General features: G+C 41.8%; 1 protein-coding gene across 6 annotated transcripts in view; it reads right to left on the reverse strand.

Moving 5' to 3' along the window:
- Positions 1–3418: 3418 nt before the first annotated feature.
- The window catches only part of NUMB (NUMB endocytic adaptor protein), a 498823-nt gene continuing 477057 nt past the window's right edge, over positions 3419–25184 (reverse strand). For all 6 annotated transcript variants that reach the window (XM_053697790.1, XM_053697791.1, XM_053697786.1 and 3 more), the window contains one exon: positions 3419–5197. In XM_053697790.1, the coding sequence (XP_053553765.1) occupies positions 4494–5197 (704 nt within the window). In that variant the 3' untranslated portion in view covers positions 3419–4493. The remainder of the gene's footprint in view (positions 5198–25184) is intronic.

A 25184-nucleotide genomic window follows, 5' to 3' on the forward strand; every position in this document is an offset into this window, starting at 1 on the left:
TGGAGTAGAACCCCATCCCTTGTTCTCTTAATGGAACGGGATGAATCACTCCCATTTTTAACAGGTCTTCTACACAATGTAAGAATGCCTGTCTTTTTATGTGGTCTGAAGACAACTGAGACCTGTGGAACCTCCCCCTTGGGGGAAGTCCCTTGAATTCCAGAAGATAACCTTGGGAGACTATTTCTAGCGCCCAAGGATCCAGAACATCTCTTGCCCAAGCCTGAGCGAAGAGAGAGAGTCTGCCCCCCACCAGATCCGGTCACGGATCGGGGGCCAACATTTCATGCTGTCTTGGTAGCAGTGGCAGGTTTCTTGGCCTGCTTTCCCTTGTTCCAGCCTTGCATTGGTCTCCAAGCTGGCTTGGCTTGAGAAGTATTACCCTCTTGCTTAGAGGACGTAGCACTTTGGGCTGGTCCATTTCTACGAAAGGGACGAAAATTAGGTTTATTTTTTGCCTTGAAAGGCCGATCCTGAGGAAGGGCGTGGCCCTTACCCCCAGTGATATCCGAGATAATCTCTTTCAAGTCAGGGCCAAACAGCGTTTTCCCCTTGAAAGGAATGTTAAGTAGCTTGTTCTTGGAAGACGCATCAGCCGACCAAGATTTCAACCAAAGCGCTCTGCGCGCCACAATAGCAAACCCAGAATTCTTAGCCGCTAACCTAGCCAATTGCAAAGTGGCGTCTAGGGTGAAAGAATTAGCCAATTTGAGAGCATTGATTCTGTCCATAATCTCCTCATAAGGAGGAGAATCACTGTCGACCGCCTTTATCAGCTCATCGAACCAGAAACATGCGGCTGTAGCGACAGGGACAATGCATGAAATTGGTTGTAGAAGGTAACCCTGCTGAACAAACATCTTTTTAAGCAAACCTTCAAACTTTTTATCCATAGGATCTTTGAAAGCACAACTATCCTCTATGGGTATAGTGGTGCGTTTGTTTAAAGTGGAAACCGCTCCCTCGACCTTGGGGACTGTCTGCCATAAGTCCTTTCTGGGGTCGACCATAGGAAACAATTTTTTAAATATGGGGGGAGGGACGAAAGGAATACCGGGCCTTTCCCATTCTTTATTAACAATGTCCGCCACCCGCTTGGGTATAGGAAAAGCTTCTGGGAGCCCCGGCACCTCTAGGAACTTGTCCATTTTACATAGTTTCTCTGGGATGACCAACTTGTCACAATCATCCAGAGTGGATAATACCTCCTTAAGCAGAATGCGGAGATGTTCCAACTTAAATTTAAAAGCAATCACATCAGGTTCAGCTTGTTGAGAAATGTTCCCTGAATCAGTAATTTCTCCCTCAGACAACACCTCCCTGGCCCCATCAGACTGAGTTAGGGGCCCTTCAGAAATATTAATATCAGCGTCGTCATGCTCTTCAGTATCTAAAACAGAGCAGTCGCGCTTACGCTGATAAGTGTTCATTTTGGCTAAAATGTTTTTGACAGAATTATCCATTACAGCCGTTAATTGTTGCATAGTAAGGAGTATTGGCGCGCTAGATGTACTAGGGGCCTCCTGAGTGGGCAAGACTCGTGTAGACGAAGGAGGGAATGATGCAGTACCATGCTTACTCCCCTCACTTGAGGAATCATCTTGGGCATCATTGTCATTGTCACATAAATCACATTTATTTAAATGAATAGGAATTCTGGCTTCCCCACATTCAGAACACAGTCTATCTGGTAGTTCAGACATGTTAAACAGGCATAAACTTGATAACAAGTACAAAAAACGTTTTAAAATAAAACCGTTACTGTCACTTTAAATTTTAAACTGAACACACTTTATTACTGCAAATGCGAAAAAAACATGAAGGAATTGTTCAAAATTTACCAAATTTTCACCACAGTGTCTTAAAGCCTTAAAAGTATTGCACACCAAATTTGGAAGCTTTAACCCTTAAAATAACGGAACCGGAGCCGTTTTGAACTTTAACCCCTTTACAGTCCCTGGTATCTGCTTTGCTGAGACCCAACCAAGCCCCAAGGGGAATACGATACCAAATGACGCCTTCAGAAAGTCTTTTCTAAGTATCAGAGCTCCTCTCACATGCGACTGCATGCCATGCCTCTCAAAAACAAGTGCGCAACACCGGCGCGAAAATGAGGCTCTGCCTATGCTTTGGGAAAGCCCCTAAAGAATAAGGTGTCTAAAACAGTGCCTGCCGATATTATTATATCAAAATACCCAGATAAAATGATTCCTCAAGGCTAAATATGTGTTAATAATCAATCGATTTAGCCCAAAAAAAGTCTACAGTCTTAATAAGCCCTTTTTGAAGCCCTTATTTACAATCGTAATAAACATGGCTTACCGGATCCCAGAGGGAAAATGACAGCTTCCAGCATTACATCGTCTTGTTAGAATGTGTCATACCTCAAGCAGCAAGAGACTGCTCACTGTTCCCCCAACTGAAGTTAATTGCTCTCAACAGTCCTGTGTGGAACAGCCATGGATTTTAGTGACGGTTGCTAAAATCATTTTCCTCATACAAACAGAAATCTTCATCTCTTTTCTGTTTCTGAGTAAATAGTACATACCAGCACTATTTCAAAATAACAAACTCTTGATTGAATAATAAAAACTACAGTTAAACACTAAAAAACTCTAAGCCATCTCCGTGGAGATGTTGCCTGTACAACGGCAAAGAGAATGACTGGGGTAGGCGGAGCCTAGGAGGGATCATGTGACCAGCTTTGCTGGGCTCTTTGCCATTTCCTGTTGGGGAAGAGAATATCCCACAAGTAAGGATGACGCCGTGGACCGGACACACCTATGTTGGAGAAATACAATGCCTGTGTCTAAACACTGATAAGGGGGGTGGAGTAGACTGATCTAGACAGCATGGCTATTTGCTTATTTTTTTATATCTTAAAATACTTGCTAGCAATTTTTTATGCAAACTATTTTAAATGAATTAGCCCTTTTAGGATATGCACAGATCTCAACCTGTTTTATGGTACTTTAATCTGTTGTTGTATATTTGAAACTCTGTATCCAGGAAAATGCATGTCTGACTGTGATTCAATTGGCTCATTCCATGACTTATCTTTATCTACTACCCATGATCTAAGAGAGGATAGTCCAAATCATTCAGCGTGTCTAGTAAAACCATCAGCCTCACTATAGAAACCAAAATATTTAAACCTAGAATAAATACCTTGAAATACATTGGAGGAAGAGAAGCAGAGCAGGAGTGATAGGGGGCGCTCCAGATCTACTGTGGCTGTTGCCTGGACACACTGAACTGAATGTGCATGTTACACCTTTTACATTTTCATGTTTATTATGTTTCTAAGGGGAAAAAAATCCTATCATATTGAACAGTTTCTTTTCCAACTGCCAAATGACTTTAAAGCTTCTAAAGAACAATTAAACTCAAAACATGGGCACAAAAAACAGTATAAAAAAAGATTTCACCACCAACATTTATTTGGTTTAAATAGGATTGTAAATCAGTACAAATATGCATGACTAAGGACCCACATTTACAAATAAATGAGATCTGTATTTTCTGGATTAAGGTACAAAGACAAATTGAGAAAAACAAAACATACAGATATAATGTAAAATTGAACAAACAGAAACATAGCAAAGAGTATATGAAAACTGTGCATTTAACTCTTAGTGGTGTATAGATTATGTGGGCATTTTTCCTCACATATACAGAAACAAAATCAGCAGCATGTAATATAAACTGTATTGAGACAGATAATATATATTATTTTTAGTAATCTGTTGGAATAAAGATAAGCTTTAGCTATGGCTTTTACACCATTTAAATGTTGTTCTTTAATTTGCTTTAAAAAATACAGAAATTCTTCCCTTGGTCAATGATTGTTTAAGCAATGTGCTACTTACAGGAAAGATGACATAAGAGATAAAAGATAAAACCACAGTTGATCCAGTTTTGTAAGAATTAGCAGCTAAAACAAATTGTATTTACAATTACTAACAACTGAACCATCTCGTTTTGTTTAAACCTTTGGCAAGATTACTTACAAACTTGTAGAACCTTTTATAACTCCCAAACTATTAAAAATATTCATAAAGCATAAAAATAAAGATTTTGGCTTTAATATACCCCCCCCCCCATTCTCAACAACCTTTATATATGTACACATACGTACTAATCTTTAAATGTGGAAGCTCAGGCACTAAAATACAGCATTGCAGAGAGTCATATCCGGTATGTGGCCAAAGCCTTACAAAAATCTACTATTTTCACTCCATGGCCAGTGTCCAGTTTCGTCTCCGATTCTCTTTGCCAGGAACGTAAGGGTAAGATGTGTAGGAACAAAAGATTTCTTGAATATTCCTACAGTTATTTTTCTTTCATTCAGTTTCCAATATAGCTCCCTAGAATTTTTTTTTTTTCATGCCCATTCTTGGTCCTTCTCAAACAATGCTAAAATAACTTTCATAAGAAAAATATAGGAATCCTTAGAATAAATTCTGAAAGACAATGACCATGCCCATTGTGGTTTAAAGTTCTATTTCAAATGTTTTTTGAAGATCATTAGAGAATGGGTTTGTTGGAGAAGGATTGGTGCGGGTTTTTGATTTTCCTTCTAATGCTGCCCACTGAGCTTCAAAGGGATCTGTAACAACAGCAGCTGAAGGCCCTTGCTGGTGCTTGATTTCCGCGTCCCAGCTACTACTTTCTACTCCATTGAAAGCAACAGAACCGTTCTGTTGTTGAGGCGGTGGTTTGAAGAAGGGACTGCTTGCTGTGCTAGATGTTTCATAGGCAGGCAATGTCTGCTGCCTGACAAGGCCAGGAGATGGCTTGTGCTGAAAAACTTGTGGGTGACCTGCAACTCCAAATACATTAGCTACCATCTGGGATGGTGTGATGCCAACAACGGGAACACTAGGAGGTGGGTAGCTCATACCATTTGCTAAAGGGTACGGCTGCTGTACTGGCATAAAAGGTGGCTGCAAATTAGGAACTACAGCAACTGGCACTGGTGCCTGAAGGGGCATGAAAGTTTTTGATGGATAAGGCTGTGCCGGTTGTGGTGCAGCAATGACAGGTTGTAGCAAAGGCTGTGGTTGTATTGCTGGTACAGGAGACCGTCTTTGTTGAACTTTGATTGTTTTAGACACCTCTTCCAGCCAGCGGTCAGCCTCTGAGGGAGTTCTCTTGTGGCTTGGCTGAATACTAGAGGTGGACACAAATTCAGGACCTGTTTAAGAGAAAAAAAAAAAAAAAAAGTCACATGCGTAAACAATTTTAACAGATTCTGTAGTGATAAACCAAGTTACTAGAAATAACTATTTACTAAGACCAGCTATAATAGACATTTCCAAAAATAAGATATGCAATAAAAAATGTATACTTGCATAATAATAAACTAAATTTCTTTCATGGTTGTGAGTCCATGATCCATTACTCTTACTGACCACTAGGAGGCAGCAAAGTTTTCCAAAACCCAAGAGCTCAATAAAACCCCCTCACACCTTACTAGAAACTAGTCTGACATATAGCCAAGCAAAGAAAAGGTAGAAAAAAGTAATTAGAGCAAAAAAAAAAAGAACCAGGAAAGAGGTGCAAAAAAAATTATAAATACAAAAAAAGAGAGCTACCACCAGAACGGGGTGGGGTCTTGTGGACTCACCACCATTAAAGAAATTAATTTATTGGGTAAGCCTAAATTATGTTTTCTTTCGGGATCAGTATAATATTTTATTTTTTTCCCAACTCTATTTCCACAATACTAGAGTTTTTTAAAAAAAAATGTAATGAGAAAAAAAATAAAAATAAGCCAAAAAAGAATCCAACATCAACCAGAAACAACAGCCTGAAGGACTTTGCTACCGAATGTTGCCTCAGAAGAAGCAAAAACATCAAAATGGTAGAATTTAGTAAAAGTATACAAAGATGACCAAGTAGCAATTTTCTAGCCATAGGATCTTATAAAAAAAAAAGAAAGAAAAAAAAAGAACAGTTTTCCAAAGGAAGGGTAGTATACCTAGCCAAATTAAAAAAAAACAAATTATGCTTACCTGATAATTTCCTTTTCTTCTGATGGAGAGAGTCCACAGCTGCATTCATTTACTTTTGGTAAATAAGAAACTGGCCACCAGGAGGCGGCAAAGACAACACAGCCAAAGGCTTAAGTACTCCTCCCACTCCCCTCATCCCCCAGTCAATCTGCCGAGGAACAAGGAACAGTAGAAGAAATATCAGGGTGAAAGGTGCCAGAAGAAAATAAGGACGCCCCACGTAAAATTACCATCAGAAGAAAGGAAATTATCAGGTAAGCATAATTTATGTTTGTTACGGTACCAACAGTGTACCAAGGGTTAATACCAGGGAACAACGTCCTGCATAGGGAATCAGCAATTCACAAACCAGCCAGTTTTCAGGTTTCAACAGAATATCTCCTTTATTTGAAGGCAGCACACAGATTTATACACCCTCGCTTCAGGTTACAAAGGGCATTGGTTTAACAGTAAAGCAGACATATGAACAATGCATCAAACCTCTAACAACTGTCTATTCACAGGTAAAACAGATTAACATATTAAGTTAATTAACTAGGGAAGAACGTTTACTCAGACAATCTGATGTTGGGCAGTCTAGTTAACATAATCACACAAGGACACAATCAGTTTACCCAGACAGACTCCTGAGACACAATCAGATCTTAAACATACATAGAATACATCTTATTACAGAATATAGGAACAGTTCTTATTAGCTATAAAGTCTTTTATGCCCACTTTGCTTATAGAGTCACAATTGCTCCCACAAGGGGCACTCACACCCTGTACCCATCCTGTATTTATGGATACAGGGTGACATAGACATAAGACAGAGGTATGAAAGTACATGGGGTGTCCAGCATATAAAATTCCATATTTCCATGCAGTCTCTGGGTATCCTTAAGCCCATGTACCTCCAGCCCAAAGAATGTTCCATAACAGGCCCTCCAATGTACAGTGGCAAGATTGGTTTTGTCACATCTCTCCCCTTTTCCAAACAGACTAACAGGGTATCTGACCTCCTGCCGGTCAGTGCCCTGGTTAGTCCAGCAACCCACCCATAAAACACAATTAGTAGTACAGCCCACCCACAATAAATGGTTACTACACCTGAGTACGGGGAAAACTTGTCCATGTCCAGGTGCCTCACCACAGCTGTGTGGGGGACTGGTACGCTGAATTGGTGGGTTGCGAGGTGGGCAGAGACCAGCTGTACTCTGCCCGGGTGCCAGCACTACCATGGAAGTAGCCTGGTGGGAGCCTGGTTGCTGGAGGGGAAGACCGACTGTCTCCCCTTCGGATACATAGCTGTGCTGCTGGAGGGGGAGACCAATCGTCTCCCCTTTGGCTAAACAGCCGTGTTGCTGGGGGACAGGACCATCAAACTCCTCTCCCTCTGGTTTGTCATGCTCGGCTGTCCAGGGTATATACTGTGGCATATACCACCAGAGCGCCTGGTAGGCATGTCAGTTTGCTGGGACAATCCATCTGTATTCCCGTTATGAGAGAGAATTCCTGTCCATACAAACAAGGGTTCAAATTCCTCAGTGCCCAGACCAGGGCCAAACAGTCCTTCAAAATCCCATCAGCTTCTTTACGAGTTTTCTGTACCTGCTCTTTATAGGTATCCACAATCCCTTCATACTGACATAGGGTGCCCTTGAGTTGCTGCACCTCACTATGAGCCAGCGTCAGCTTCTCCTCCAGTGTCACTAAGTTTGTCTTTAATGTTTCATGTTCCACTCTCAAGCTGGTGTTTTCTGCAGTCTGTCGGTGCAGCTTGTCTAGCAGAGATTCCTGTTCTAAACGTGCTTTTTCCTCTGCGCTCCTCTTCTCCTTCATCAGCGCATTGTAACGGGACCTCCACATATCAATAGCGGATAGAGATTTACTGAGCTCAGCGTCCTGGGGCTTAGCAGCAGGTGGGTCAGTCTCTGCTGCACGGATCTGGGCACGGGTAGTCACAGAGTTAACATCAGCGGGACCCATAGGAGCGTAGGCAGAAACAAGGGGGGCCAAGTCATTTCCAAGAAGAACATCAGCAGGTAAGTCCTTCTTGACCCCCACATTCACAGGTCTAGCGCCCACTCCCCAATCCAAATGTACCCTGGCAACAGGTAGGCTGAACACATCGCCCCCTGCTACCCTCACAGCCACAGTGTCTCCAGTGTACTGTTTCTCAGACACCAAGTTCTTTTGAAGCAAGGTCATGGTAGCACCAGTATCCCGTAGACCACTGACCTTCTTCCCATTCACTTTAACCAGTTGCCGGTTATTCCGGTGGGCAGCTTGCACAAGGTCTGTCTCATGTAGGATGCTCCAGCATTCTTGCGCCTCTACGTAGCGGGCCGCAGGCTGAGGATTACGTGGGATTCCGCCGGCGGGTCTTCTCCAGGACTGCGCTTGGTTCGCTGCGTTTAGGGGACACTCTGGTCTTTTGTGCCCTAGTTGCTTACATCTAAAGCACCGAATAGGTTGTGAGTAGCCCCGCGAATTGAACAGGGCTCTCTGAGGGTAGTTCGTGGCCGGAGGCCGTGTGGTATAGCGGTGCGCCGGGGTTTGGTAACTGGCAGCTGCTGGGGTGACTGGGGGTCTGTACTCCACTCTAGCAGGGGGCTTAGTGGTAGCAATGTCCAGTTTGCGGGCATCCGTATACTCATCTGCCAAGCGAGCCGCTTCCTGCAGGGTGGAGGGTTTACGGTCCCGAACCCACTCTCGAACTCCTGCGGGTAATTTGTCGAAGCAATGTTCCAACAGGAATAGCTGCAGCACCTCTTCCCCAGATATGGCTTGGCACCCCGCTATCCAGTGAGCTGCTGTGCGGTGCACCTTACATGCCCACTCAAGGTAGGAATCTCCAGCTAATTTAACAGTGTCTCTGAACCGTCTCCGGTATGCCTCCGGTGTAACCGCATACCTGGAGAGCAGAGCCTCTTTTACAGTATTATAATCCCTGACTTCCTCATCTGGAATGGCCCGAAAAGCCTCTCTGGCCCGGCCGGATAATTTTCCAGATAATATCGTGACCCAGTCCTCTGCGGGTACCTTGTGTAGTGCACATTGCCTCTCAAAATCCGCAAGGTACCCATCAATCTCTCCTTCTGTTTCCAGGAAGTTTTTAAAAGCTGCAAAATTTACTTTTCTCTTTTCCATCTTAGTCAGTATTGTAATAATCCCCCTCTTCCTGAGGTTACTGGCTTGTGTAGTTGCTCTTCTGGGCGATAAGGTTCATTCCGTCGCTGCCACCAATGTTACGGTACCAACAGTGTACCAAGGGTTAATACCAGGGAACAACGTCCTGCATAGGGAATCAGCAATTCACAAACCAGCCAGTTTTCAGGTTTCAACAGAATATCTCCTTTATTTGAAGGCAGCACACAGATTTATACACCCTCGCTTCAGGTTACAAAGGGCATTGGTTTAACAGTAAAGCAGACATATGAACAATGCATCAAACCTCTAACAACTGTCTATTCACAGGTAAAACAGATTAACATATTAAGTTAATTAACTAGGGAAGAACGTTTACTCAGACAATCTGATGTTGGGCAGTCTAGTTAACATAATCACACAAGGACACAATCAGTTTACCCAGACAGACTCCTGAGACACAATCAGATCTTAAACATACATAGAATACATCTTATTACAGAATATAGGAACAGTTCTTATTAGCTATAAAGTCTTTTATGCCCACTTTGCTTATAGAGTCACAATTGCTCCCACAAGGGGCACTCACACCCTGTACCCATCCTGTATTTATGGATACAGGGTGACATAGACATAAGACAGAGGTATGAAAGTACATGGGGTGTCCAGCATATAAAATTCCATATTTCCATGCAGTCTCTGGGTATCCTTAAGCCCATGTACCTCCAGCCCAAAGAATGTTCCATAACAGGCCCTCCAATGTACAGTGGCAAGATTGGTTTTGTCACAATGTTTTTCTTCTTAAATGGAAAGAGTCCACAGCTGCATTCATTACTTTTGGGAAAACAATACCCAAGCTATAGAGGACACTGAATGCCAAGACGGGAGGGTACATAAGCAGCCCATACTGAGGGCACCAAGCCTGAACCTCTACTGAAGAAAAAACACTGCTTCGTCCGAAGCTGAGAAAATTTGAAAAGCAAAAATCCCAAATGACTCGCATTTAGTACAGAAGACAAATTAGAGACTGCAAACGGACTCGACTGAGCCAACAGTCCTCCGGGAGACACCGTCGCCCAACAAACAGTCCTCCACCGCTCATCTCCACAAATGAAGGAGACACCAGCCGAAACCCCCAAGGGAACAAGGCAAGGGAGAACCAAGGAAACCGAAAGGTCACCTAATACAAAAAAAGAACACCTCCACAAGTGAGTTCAGCTCACAGAGGTCCAAAGGGGCCCAAAACAAGGAAAGGAGGCCACACCTATACCAAGTGAAACCCGGGATAAGACTGGGCACAGAGACAGAACAGACGTCTCATCAACATCCTGCAAGTACGGATTGCAACTGCAAAGGCAAAGTCCTCCCAGGGTCAAGAATAGCAAGGCATTCGACCATGAAAAAGTGTGTAATGCACCCAGGAGAGAACTCCAAGTTTGAAAACACAGAGTCCATAACAGGATGACACAAAGGATACTTGCGAGAAAGAAGAAGCAGTCAAGTAAGAAACAGACCGCAAAAGCAACCCCCAAGACAGAGGGCATGCTCCAGGCAACCTGTCTGCAGACCTGCACACAGGACCCTAAAAAGGGGAACACAAACCTCAATCGAGGCCCCCGAGAAGAAGAGTATACCCTCAGAACCCGAAGGAAGAGTAAACTCTTCTCAAATCAATGGTGCCAGTTGAAGGAAAATCTATACCCTAGCAGACTAAGCTAAAAGGATAGACTCAACAAAGCTCACACATCCAGAGGAGACTGTGACCGAACTCAGCTCCATAGACCGCTCGGCCATCCTGATCTGCAGACCCACAGCCAGCTGGACAAACCCAGCCTTAGGTATCCAAAACAAGGGAACAAAGAATCCCGAAACAGGTACAGGAACAAACATAAGGAATAGCACAGCCATCCCCACAGAGTACAACCTGACTCTGAAAACAGACAACAAGGCCATAGACCTAAAGATCTATCAAAATAAAGGCCCAACAAGCTTGCTTGGAGCCAACAAGACCCCTTGGGGAACCAATCCCACCTTTCTGCCTCCCATCCAGGAGAAGCCCCAAGCTAGGACTCTATATCCATACGGAGGAGAATATCCCCTAAAGAAAAGGGATGATGCCAGAAGAGCAACAACTGTTCTCAAGGCCCGAAGGCACCGGCTAATGGGAAGAGAAATTCCCAACACAGATGTCCTAGAAAAGGACCCCCCTACAAGTAAGTAGCTTGCCAAGTAGAGGCACAGCCAACCCATTCGCCTGCAGAGCAGAGAATCCACAGGAACATTGGCAAGCTAACCAGGGGAATGCAGCCCTAAGGCGCACCAGAAATTGGAAATCCAACGCCAGCAGCTGGGTATGAACCAACCACTCTTAAGGCTCAAGCCACAGGGCTAACCACCAGAGGACAAGGCTCACTCTGTGGCAAAGAGTAAAAAACACACCGAAATCCTGGCCAACCATGACCAGGTTAGGTAGATAGATCAAGGACATAGCCCCAGTTCCCACTACCGTGGAACCCCCGACCAGCCCTGAGATCCAAGATTCCAAAACCACCCAGACTGGGTCAGTAAAAAGGCCAAGCAAAGCTTCTGCAACCGGAAGTCTCAGGGAGAAAAACAGGTCCGGGTACCCAATAGTTCAGGCAAACCTTACCCTAGAACTAAACACCCCAACTGACCAAAAAAAAAAAGACACAAGGGTATGGATGCATATCCAGAAAATCCAGATAGTGTGAGAACTCGAAAACCCTGACCAAAGGAAGGGACCACCCCAAGCTAAAGTCCATCGCTCGAAGGAGCAAGGCTAGAAGTCATATGCAGATACTTCTCAGAGCCTCAGGACGACCAAGGGATACCTTGAGGTCAAAAAATCCTGCTAACAAGACTAGTCTCCCTAACACCTCTGCACAAGCAGAGGACACAAGGAAGAGAAGACACAAAGCCTACCCAGCTTCCGGAGAACCCCAAGCTACACAAAAATCCCCGTAGGGAACACCATCCCTCGGAAACACCGATCCCTAAAAGGAGATCCACTCACCCTGAGTCAATTGAAGAAGACCCAAAAGGTTTCTTATAACTCAGTCAAGAGTAAGAGCTACATCTAGATACACTAGAAACAGCTTACGCGTACACCTGCAAGGTGTCAAGAGCTGCAACAGGTTTCAAACTGCAAACCTTCTGCATGCAAGACAGCTATTCCATACAAGCTGTTGGATCAAGCCCAAAAGGACAAATCCAGAGGCCTAGAAATGAAGGCTAAACCACTCAATAGCGGTAAGGGGCATTAAGCCCTCCCATCCTCCACCGCATGGGGGAGGAAACGCTAAGTTCTGATGAAATCAGATGTCAGAGTGATGCAGCGGAAAAACTCCCCTGCCCGGTCACTTATGACTGAAGGCTATAAGGACTGAAACAATCCTTCCCACCTCAAGGACCCACAGGACCTCTTGAATGCTTAGCTTAACATGAAAACAAACAATGATAACTTGAGCACTCAGCGCTTCTACCGAACCAGCCGAGCAGAACAGCGCCACCTGTCTGAACAGCCGCAAGACCAAACAAACCGACAGGACCAGCCTACACCTAGGGTCCCAACTGGCAAGCTGCGTAAATTCTCCCTCATAGGGGAAAAAACAGAAAACAGACATCCCCAAGGCGGAAGGCCCGGGATAATAGGGCACGAGCACATTCTCAAATAAACGTCTAGACTCTGCAGAAGAACAATCGCCAACATTATGTGGAAGCGAAAACGTGCTGCAACCTCCGGGGGAAAACACGCCACCCCGCATGGAGGAACCATAAACTGGAGTACCCGCATGTGGTAGGGAAATCGCCTCTGAGGACAGGACCCTCAGAGGCAGATGGCTCAGCAGTCCTTTGATTCCCCAAGCCCGAGGAACCAGGCACTCTAAAATGGCATACGGAACAAAACTGGTTGACAGGCGTCAACAAGGCCACTCCGGATTCATCACTGGACACAAAATCTGAAATCAAAATAGTCTCAGTATCAGAATGCTCTGTAACTGAATCTGAAATTAACACAGTTTCAGCATCAGAATCCTCCACAACTGGATAGAGAATATTTAAATATGAAAGTAGTAAAAAATAATACGGCACCTGACACCTCCAATGGCTGAGGCACTAACCACCTCCTATGACCAGACCCCTGCGGAATAGAAATTTTTCCTTCGCCTGCGGAAATTGAAAAACTGAACGTAACGACCGAACAAAACCAGCGTGCCCAACCAAAAGGCTGCGTCACTTCCAAAAGGCCTTAAGTTCCAACCACAAGCCCAGTAAACGTCACACATAAGCAGGTTGAATCACATAAAAATGATTATAATCCTACCCCCTGTTCAAAAACCCCCCTCAGGAGATATTAACCCTCCATTCCAAGATACTAAAAGAGACTCACTAAGACCCTTATGTATAAGTTAGACCTGCAAGGTGGGCAGCCTCTCGGGAAACATTCCCATTACAATACATTGCAAATAAAGTAAAATGAAACTATCTTACCGGAATCAACGCCGTGGAACAGGAACACGGCCTTTCAAGTGCGACGGATAGTAGCATCTCCTCCGCCATGGACTTGAGAGAAGAAAGCAGGCAGTGGAGCGAAGTTCAACAAAGCCGATTGCTTGAGGAGCTGTTAATATGAATCGGGATGATTTCGCAGAAAAACTCCCTGCATCTCCGGACTCCAACTTTCATCCAAGCCCTCACTGAGAGACTGACAGGACTACTTAAAACTCCTGACCCATGCCGAAGAGTACTACCCTCCATAAGAGACAAAAACAAAATTTAAAAATTCTGACACTCCGCTGCCATCCTCCTGGGACGAAAGGCAAAGAATGACTGGGGGATGAGGGGAGTGGGAGGAATATTTAAGTCTTTGGCTGGGTTGTCTTTGCCTCCTCCTGTTGGCCAGGTTTTTATTTCCCAAAAGTAATGAATGCAGCTGTGGACTCTTTGCATTTAAGAAGAAAAGCCCCATCCCCCTTAGGAATAGTTTCCCAAACCTCAACATTAGATGCTGGCAAAGGATACATCTTCTTGAACCTAGTGGAGGGATTAAAAGAGCCGCCAAGCTTAGACCAATCCTTAGAAACAATCTGAGATTTAGCAGAAAGTTTTAAAATCAAATTCAAGCAATTAACAGACTTGTTCTCAGACACCTTAGGATCCTGGAAACAAAGATTTAAAAAAAAAAGAAAAAAAGGAAAATAAATCAGAATTGACCATGATCAGAAACCCCTGATAATCAGAAAATAACTCTCCCTTTGTGGATCATTCGGCTGAACCAGGATCCGGAAAATAATCTAATAAGGCTTAGAACTAGTAGAAAGTAAATCATGAATTGACCTTTTACGCTTACTTGAAGGGGGCATATACCCGCCAGCATTTCAGATACACTGGAGCATGCAAAATCCGTGAATTCTGGAGAAAAATCTGTAGAACTACCCTGTGTAGAACAAACAGTAGGAGTGCAGACACCTTTAGAAGCAAGAGCAAAAACATAATTTATGTAAGAATTTACCTGATAAATTAATTTCTTTCATATTGGCAAGAGTCCATGAGCTAGTGACGTATGGGATATACAATCCTACCCGGAGGGGCAAAGTTTCCTAAACCTCAAAATGCCTATAAATACACCCCTCACCACACCCACAATTCAGTTTAACGAATATCCAACTAGTGGGGTGATAAAGAAAGGAGTAAAAAGCATCAACAAAGGAATTTGGAAATAATTGTGCTTTATACAAAAAATCATAACCACCATAAAAAAGGGTGGGCCTCATGGACTCTTGCCAATATGAAAGAAATTAATTTATCAGGTAAATTCTTACATAAATTATGTTTTCTATCATGTAATTGGCAAGAGTCAATGAGCTAGTGACGTATGGGATATCAATACCCAAGATGTGGAACTCCACGCAAGAGTCACTAGAGAGGGAGGGATAAAAATAAAGAACAGCCATTTTCCGCTGAAAAAACAATCCACAACCCACATCATAAGTTTATTCTTTAATGACAAGAAAAACTTAAAACATCAGCAGTAGCAGAACTGAAACAGCTGCCTGAAGAACTTTTCTACCAAAAACTACTTCTCAAGAAGCAAATACACCAAAACGGTAGAATTTAGTAAATGTATGCAGAGGACCAAGTTGCCGCTTTGCAAATCTGATCAACTGAAGCTTCATTCTTAAAAGCCCACGAAGTGGAGACTGATCTAATAGAATGAGCTGTAATTCTCTGAGGCGGGGTCTGACCTGACTCCAAATAAGCTTGATGAATCAAAAGCTTTAACCAAGAAGCCAAGGAAATAGAAGAAGCCTTCTGACCTTTCCTAGGATCAGAAAATATAACAAATAGACTAGAAGTCTTCCTGAAATCTTTAGTAGCTTCAGCATAATATTTCAAAGCTCTCACCACATCCAAATAATGTAAGGATCTTTCCAAAGAATTCTTAGGATTAGGACACAAGGAAGGGACAACAATTTCTCTATTAATGTTAGAATTCACAACCTTAGGTAAAAATGTAAATGAAATCCGCAAAACCTCCTTATCCTGATGAAAAATCAGAAAAGGAGATTCACAAGAAAGAGCAGATAGCTCAAACTCTTCTAGCAGAAGAGATAGCCAAAAGGCACAACACTTTCCAAGAAAGAAGTTTAATGTCCAAAGAATGCATAGGCTCAAATGGAGGAGCCTGTAACGCCTTCAAAACCAAATTAAGACTCCAAGGAGGAGAAATTGATTTAATGACGGGCTTAATACGAACTAAAGCCTGTACAAAATAGTGAATATCAGGAAGTTTAGCAATCTTTCTGTGAAATAAAACAAAAAGAGCAGAGATTTGTCCCTTCAAGGAACTTGCACACAAACCCTTATCCAAACCATCCTGAAGAAACTGTAAAATTCTAGGGATTCTAAAAGAATGCCAAGAGAATTTATGAGAAGAACACCATGAAATGTAGGTCTTCCAAACTCGATAATAAATCTTTCTAGAGACAGGTTTACGAGCTTGTAACATAGTATTAATCACAGAGTCAGAGAAACCTCTATGACTTAGCACTAAGCGTTCAATTTCCATACCTTCAAATTTAATGATTTGAGATCCTGATGGAAAAACGGACGTGGAGACAGTAGGTTCGGCCTCAACGGAAGTGGCCAAGGTTGGCAACTGGACATCCAAACAAGATCTGCATACCAAAACCTGTGTGGCCATGCTGGAGCCTCCAGCAAAACAAACAATTGTTCCATGATGATTTTAGAGATCACTCTTGGAAGAAGAACTAGAGGCAGGAAAATGTAAGCAGCATGATAACACCAAGGAAGTGTCAGCGCATCCACTGCTTCCGCCTGAACATCCCTGGACCTGGACAGGTATCTGGGAAGTTTCTTGTTTAGATGAGAGTCCATCAGATCTATCTCTGGAAGACCCCACATCTGAACAATCTGAGAAAACACATCTGGATGGAGAGACCACTCCCCTGGATGTAAAGTCTGACGGCTGAGATAATCCACCTCCCAATTGTCTACACCTGGGATATGCACCGCAGAGATTAGACAGGAGCTGGATTCCGCCCAAGCAAGTATCCGAGATAATTCTTTCATAGCTTGGGGACTGTGAGTCCCACCCTGATGATTGACATATGCCACAGTTGTGATATTGTCTGTCTGAAAGCAAATGAACGGTTCTCTCTTCAACAGAGGCCAAAACTGAAGAGCTCTGAGAATTGCATGGAGTTCTAAAATATTGATTGGTAATCTTGCCTCTTGAGATTTCCAAACCCCTTGCGCTCTGTCAGAGATCCCCAAACAGCTCCCCAACCTGAAAGACTTGCATCTGTAGTGATCACAGTCCAGGTTGGTCGAACAAAAGAAGCCCCTTGAACTAAACGCTGATGATTTAACCACCACGTCAGAGAGTGTCGAACATTGGGATTTAAGAATATTAATTGTGATATCTTTGTATAATCCCTGCACCATTGATTCAGCATACAAAGCTGAAGAGGTCTCATGTGAAAACGAGCAAAAGGAATCGCGTCCGATGCTGCAGTCATGAGGCCTAAAACATACATGCACATAGCCACTGAAGGGAATGACAGACTGAAGGTGCCGACAGGCTGCAACCAATTTCAAACGTCTCTTGTCTGTTCGAGACAGAGTCATGGACACTGAATCTATCTGGAAGCCTAAAAAGGTGGCCCTTGTCTGAGGAATCAAGAAACTTTTTGGTAAATTGATCCTCCAGCCATGTCTTTGAAGAAACAACACTAGTTGATTTGTGTGAGATTCTGCAGAACATAAAGACTGAGCTAGTACCAAGATATCGTCTAAATAAGGAAACACCGCAATACCCTGCTCTCTGATTACAGAGAGTAGGGCACCTAGAACCTTTGAAAAGATTATTGGAGCTGTTGCTAGGCCAAATGGAAGAGCAACAAATTGGTAATGCTTGTCTAGAAAAGAGAATCTCAGGAACTGATAATGTTCTGGATGAATCGGAATATGAAGGTATGCATCCTGCAAGTCTATTGTAGACATATAATGTCCTTGCTGAACAAAAGGCAGAATAGAATCTTGAAAGTTGGTACTCTTACATAACGATTCAAAATTTTCAGATCCAGAACTGGTCTGAATGAATTTTCCTTCTTTGGGACAATGAATAGATTTGAATAGAACCCCAGACCTTCTTCCTGAAAAGGAACTGGCATGATTACCCCTTTAGACTCCAGGTCTGAAAAACGCTTCAGGAAAGCCTGATCTTTTACTGGATTTGCTGGGATACATGAGAGAAAACATCTTCTCACAGGAGGTCTTACTCTGAATCCTATTCGATACCCTTGAGAGACAATGCTCTGAATCCATTGATTTTGGACAGAATTTATCCAAATATCCTTGAAAAACCCTAATCTGCCCCCTACCAGCTGAGCTGGAATGAGGGCCGCACCTTCATGCGGACTTAGGGGCTGACTTTGGTTTTTTAAAAGGCTTGGATTTATTCCAATTTGAGGAAGGCTTCCAATTGGAAACGGATTCCTTGGGGGAAGGATTCGATTTTTGTTCCTTATTTTGATGAAAGGAACGAAAACAGAAGCCTTAGATTTACCCTTAGGTTTTTATCCTGAGGCAGAAAAACTCCCTTTCCCCCAGTAACAGTTGAAATAATAGAATCCAACTGAGAACCAAATAAATTATTACCTTGGAAAGAAAGAGATAATAATATAGACTTAGATGTCATATCAGCATTCCAAGCTCTTCTAGCTAAAATAGCTAAAGACATGGATCTAACATCAATTTTGATATAAAAAATTGCATCAAAAATAAAATGGTTAGCATGTTGCAGTAAGCGAATAATGCTAGATATGTCAGAATACAATTCTTGTTGCGCTAAATTCTCCAACCAAAAAGTTGATGCAGCCGCAACATCAGCCAAAGAAATTGCAGGCCTAAGAAGATGACCTGAATATAAATATGCTTTCCTTAGATAAGATTCAAGTTTCCTATCTAAAGGGTCTTTAAAAGTACTATCTTCCATAGGAATAGTGGTACATTTAACAAGAGTAGAAATAGCCCCATCAACTTTGGGGATCTTTTCGCAAACTCTATAGAAATTGCTGGTAAAGGATACAATTTTTGAAACCTTGAAGAAGGAATAAAAGGAGTACCTGGCTTATTCCATTCCTTTGAAATCATATCAGAAATAGCATCAGGAATAGGAATCTGGAGTAACCTGGAGGTTTAAAAACAGCATTTAAACGTTTACTAAACAACGTGAAGAGGACTGGCTTCCTCAATATCCAAAGTAATTAACACTTCTTTTAACAAAGAATGAATACACTCTATTTTAAATAAATAAGTAGATTTGTCAGTGTCAATATTTGAGGAAGGATCTTCTGAATAAGATAGATCCTCATCAGAGGAGGATAAATCATTATGTTGTCGGTCATTTGAAATTTCATCAACTTTATGAGAAGTTTTAAAAGACCTTTTACGTTTATTAGAAGGCGGAAATGCAGACAAAGCCTTCTGAATAGAATCTGTAACAAATTCTTTAAAATTCATAGGTATATCATGTACATTAGAAGTTGAAGGAACTTCAACTGGAAATGTACTATTACTGATGGACACATTATCTGCATGTAAAAGTTTATCATGACAACTATTACAAATGACATTCGGAGATATAATTTCCACAATCTTACAACAAATGCACTTAGTTTTGGTAGAACCGAAGTCAGGCAGAAAAGTTCCAACAGATACTTCTGAGGCAGGATCAGATTGAGACATCTTGCAAAATGTAAAAGAAAAAACAACATATAAAGCAAAATGATCAATTTCCTTATATGACAGTTTCAGGAATGGGAAAAAAAACATAATTTATGTAAGAACTTACCTGATAAATTCATTTCTTTCATATTAGCAAGAGTCCATGAGCTAGTGACGTATGGTATATACATTCCTACCAGGAGGGGCAAAGTTTCCCAAACCTCAAAATGCCTATAAATACACCCCTCACCACACCCACAAATCAGTTTAACGAATAGCCAAGAAGTGGGGTGATAAGAAAAAAGTGCGAAAGCATAAAAAATAATTGGAATAATTGTGCTTTATACAAAAAAAATCATAACCACCACAAAAAAGGGTGGGCCTCATGGACTCTTGCTAATATGAAAGAAATGAATTTATCAGGTAAGTTCTTACATAAATTATGTTTTCTTTCATGTAATTAGCAAGAGTCCATGAGCTAGTGACGTATGGGATAATGACTACCCAAGATGTGGATCTTTCCACGCAAGAGTCACTAGAGAGGGAGGGATAAAATAAAGACAGCCAATTCCGCTGAAAAATAATCCACACCCAAAATAAAGTTTAAATTATAAGCAGATGATGCAAACTGAAACAGCTGCCTGAAGTACTTTTCTACCAAAAACTGCTTCAGAAGAAGAGAAAACATCAAAATGGTAGAATTTAGTAAAAGTATGCAAAGAAGACCAAGTTGCTACTTTGCAAATCTGATCAACCGAAGCTTCATTCCTAAACGCCCAGGAAGTAGAAACTGACCTAGTAGAATGAGCTGTAATCCTTTGAGGCGGAGTTTTACCCGACTCGACATAAGCATGATGAATTAAAGATTTCAACCAAAGAAATGGCAGAGGCCTTCTGACCTTTCCTAGAACCGGAAAAGATAACAAATAGACTAGAAGTCTTTCGGAAATTCTTAGTAGCTACAACATAATATTTCAAAGCTCTAACAACATCCAAAGAATGCAATGATCTCTCCTTAGAATTCTTAGGATTAGGACACAATGAAGGAACCACAATTTCTCTACTAATGTTGTTAGAATTCACAACCTTAAGTAAAAATTTAAAAGAAGTTCGCAACACCGCCTTATCCTGATGAAAAATCAGAAAAGGAGACTCACAAGAAAGAGCAGATAATTCAGAAACTCGTCTGGCAGAAGAGATAGCCAAAAGGAACAAAACTTTCCAAGAAAGTAATTGATGTCCAACGAATGCATAGGTTCAAACGGAGGAGCTTGAAGAGCCCCCAGAACCAAATTCAAACTCCAAGGAGGAGAAATTTACTTAATGACAGGTTTTATACGAACCAAAGCTTGTACAAAACAATGAATATCAGGAAGATTAGCAATCTTTCTGTGAAAAAGAACAGAAAGAGCAGAGATTTGTCCTTTCAAGGAACTTGCAGACAAACCTTTATCTAAACCATCCTGAAGAAATTGTAAAATTCTCGGAATTCTAAAAGAATGCCAGGAAAAATGATGAGAAAGACACCAAGAAATGTAAGTCTTCCAGACTCTATAATATATCTCCCTATATACAGATTTACGAGCCTGTAACATAGTATTAATCACAGAGTCAGAGAAACCTTTGACTAAGAATCAAGCGTTCAATCTCCATACCTTTAAATTTAAGGATTTGAGATCCTGATGGAAAAAAGGACCTTGCGACAAAAGGTCTGGTCTTAACGGAAGAGTCCACGGTTGGCAAGAGGCCATCCGGACAAGATCCGCACACCAAAACCTGTGAGGCCATGCTGGAGCTACCAGCAGAACAAACGAGCATTCCTTCAGAATCTTGGAGATTACTCTTGGAAGAAGAACTAGAGGCGGAAAGATATAGGCAGGATGATACTTCCAAGGAAGTGACAATGCATCCACTGCATCCGCTTGAGGATCCCTGGATCTGGACAGATACCTGGGAAGTTTCTTGTTTAGATGAGAGGCCATCAGATCTATTTCTGGAAGTCCCCACATTTGAACAATCTGAAGAAATACCTCTGGGTGAAGAGACCATTCGCCCGGATGTAACGTTTGGCGGCTGAGATAATCCGCTTCCCAATTGTCTATACCTGGGATATGAACCGCAGAAACTAGACAGGAGCTGGATTCCGCCCATACCAGAATTCGAGATACTTCCTTCATAGCCAGAGGACTGTGAGTCCCTCCTTGATGATTGATGTATGCCACAGTTGTGACATTGTCTGTCTGAAAATAAATTAACGATTCTCTCTTTAGAAGAGGCCATGACTGAAGAGCTCTGAAAATTGCACGGAGTTTCAAAATATTGATCGGTAATCTCACCTCCTGAGATTCCCAAACCCCTTGTGCTGTCAGAGACCCCCAAACAGCTCCCCAACCTGTCAGAGTTACATCTGTTGAAATTACAGTCCAGGTCGGAAGAACAAAAGAAGCCCCCTGAACTAAACGATGGTGATCTGTCCACCACATCAGAGAGTGTCGTACAATCGGTGTTAAAGATATTAATTGAGATATCTTTGTGTAATCCCTGCACCACTGGTTCAGCATACAGAGCTGAAGAGGTCGCATGTGAAAACGAGCAAAGGGGATCGCGTCCGATGCTGCAGTCATAAGACCTAGAATTTCCATGCATAAAGCTACCGAAGGGAATGATTGTGACTGAAGGTTTCGACACGCTGATATCAACTTTAGACGTCTCTTGTCTGTCAAAGACAGAGTCATGGACACTGAATCTATCTGAAAACCTAAAAAGGTTACCCTTGTCTGAGGAATCAATGAACTTTTTGGTAAATTGATCCTCCAACCATGATCTTTAAGAAACAACACAAGTCGATTCGTATGAGATTCTGCTAAATGTGAAGACTGAGCAAGTACCAAGATATCGTCCAAATAAGGAAATACCACAATACCCTGTTCTCTGATTACAGACAGAAGGGCACCAAGAACCTTTGTAAAAATTCTTGGAGCTGTAGCTAGGCCAAACGGTAGAGCCACAAACTGGTAATGCTTGTCTAGGAAAGAGAATCTCAGAAACTGATAGTGATCTGGATGAATCGGAATATGCAGATATGCATCCTGTAAATCTATTGTGGACATATAATGCTCTTGCTGAACAAAAGGCAGGATAGTCCTTACAGTTACCATTTTGAATATTGGTATCCTTACATAACGATTCAATATTTTTAGATCCAGAACTGGTCTGAAGGAATTCTCCTTCTTTGGTACAATGAAGAGATTTGAATAAAACCCCAGCCCCTGTTCCAGAACCGGAACTGGTATAATTACTCCAGCCAACTCTAGATCTGAAACACATTTCAGAAATGCTTGAGCCTTCGCTAGGTTTACTGGGACACGGGAAAGAAAAAATCTCTTTGCAGGAGGCCTTATCTTGAAGCCAATTCTGTACCCATTTGAAACAATGTTCTGAATCCAGAGATTGTGAACGGAATTGAACCAAATTTCTTTGAAAAAATGTAATCTGCCCCCTACCAGCTGAGCTGGAATGAGGGCCGCACCTTCATGTGGACTTGGGAGCTGGCTTTGGTTTTCTAAAAGGCTTGGATTTATTCCAGACTGGAGATGGTTTCCAAACTGATACCGCTCCTGAGGATGAAGGATCAGGCTTTTGTTCCTTGTTGTGACGAAATGAACGAAAACGATTATTAGACCTAAATTTACCTTTAGATTTTTTATCCTGTGGTAAAAAAGTTCCTTTCCCTCCAGTAACAGTTGAGATAATAGAATCCAACTGAGAACCAAATAATTTATTACCCTGGAAAGAAAGGGAAAGCAGAGTAGACTTAGAAGACATATCAGCATTCCAAGTTTTAAGCCATAAAGCTCTTCTAGCTAAAATAGCTAGAGACATATACCTGACATCAACTCTAATGATATCAAAGATGGCATCACAAATACAATTATTAGCATGATGTAGAAGAATAATAATGCTATGAGAATTATGATTGTTACTTGTTGCGCTAAAGCTTCTAACCAAAAAGTTGAAGCTGCAGCAACATCCGCTAAAGATATAGCAGGTCTAAGAAGATTACCTGAACACAAGTAAGCTTTTCTTAGAAAGGATTCAATTTTCCTATCTAAAGGATCCTTAAAGGAAGTACCATCTGCCGTAGGAATAGTAGTACGCTTAGCAAGAGTAGAGACAGCCCCATCAACCTTAGGGATCTTGTCCCAAAATTCTAATCTGTCAGATGGCACAGGATATAATTGCTTAAAACGTTTAGAAGGAGTAAAAGAATTACCCAAATTATTCCATTCCCTGGAAATTACTTCAGAAATAGCACCAGGGACAGGAAAAACTTCTGGAATAACTACAGGAGATTTAAAAACCTTATCTAAACGTTTAGATTTAGTATCAAGAGGACTAGAATCCTCAATTTCTAATGCAATTAGGACTTCTTTAAGTAAAGAACGAATAAATTCCATTTTAAATAAATATGAAGATTTATCAGCCCAATATCAGTATCAGAATGATGATGTTCATTTAAAAATTCATCTGAAAAATGAGAAGTTTTAAAAGACTTTTTACGTTTACTAGAAGGAGGAATAACAGACATAGCCTTCTTAATGGATTTAGAAACAAAATCTCTTATGTTATCAGGAACACTCTGAGTATTAGATGTTGACGGAACAGCAACAGGTAATGTAACAGTACTAAAGGAAATATTATCTGCATTAGCAAGTTTGTCATGACAAACAGTACAAACAACAGCTGGAGGAACAGATACCAAAAGTTTACAGCAGATACACTTAGCTTTGGTAGCTCCAGCACCAGGCAGGCATTTTCCAGAAGTATCTTCTGACTCAGCTTCAACGTGGGACATCTTGCAATATGTAATAGAAAAAACAACATATAAAGCAAAATTGATCAAATTCCTTAAATGACAGTTTCAGGAATGGGAAAAAAATGCCAGTGAACAAGCTTCTAGCAACCAGAAGCACAAAATAATGAGACTTAAATAATGTGGAGACAATAGTGACGCCCATATTTTTTTAGCGCCAAAAAAGACGCCCACATTATTTGGCGCCTAAATGCTTTTGGCGCCAAAATGACGCCACATCCGGAACGCCGACAACTTTGGCGCAAAAAAACGTCAAAAATGACGCAACTTCCGGCGACACGTATGACGCCGGAAACAGAAAAAAACTTTTTTGCGCCAAAAAAGTCCGCGCCAAAAATGACGCAATAAAATGAAGCATTTTCAGCCTCCGCGAGCCTAACAGCCCACAGGGAAAAGTCAAATTTTTAAGGTAAGAAAAAATGATTTATTCATATGCATTATCCCAAATATGAAACTGACTGTCTGAAATAAGGAACGTTGAACATCCTGAGTCAAGGCAAATAAATGTTTGAATACATATATTTAGAACTTTATATAAAAGTGCCCAACCATAGCTTAGAGTGTCACAGAAAATAAGACTTACTTACCCCAGGACACTCATCTACAAGTAGTAGAAAGCCAAACCAGTACTGAAACGAGAATCAGTAGAGGTAATGGTATATATAAGAGTATATCGTCGATCTGAAAAGGGAGGTAAGAGATGAATCTCTACGACCGATAACAGAGAACCTATGAAATAGACCCCGTAGAAGGAGATCACTGCATTCAAATAGGCAATACTCTCCTCACATCCCTCTGACATTCACTGCACGCTGAGAGGAAAACCGGGCTCCAACCTGCTGCGGAGCGCATATCAACGTAGAATCTAGCACAAACTTACTTCACCACCT

Source organism: Bombina bombina, chromosome 1 (assembly GCF_027579735.1).
Source record: "Bombina bombina isolate aBomBom1 chromosome 1, aBomBom1.pri, whole genome shotgun sequence".
NCBI lineage: Eukaryota > Metazoa > Chordata > Amphibia > Anura > Bombinatoridae > Bombina > Bombina bombina.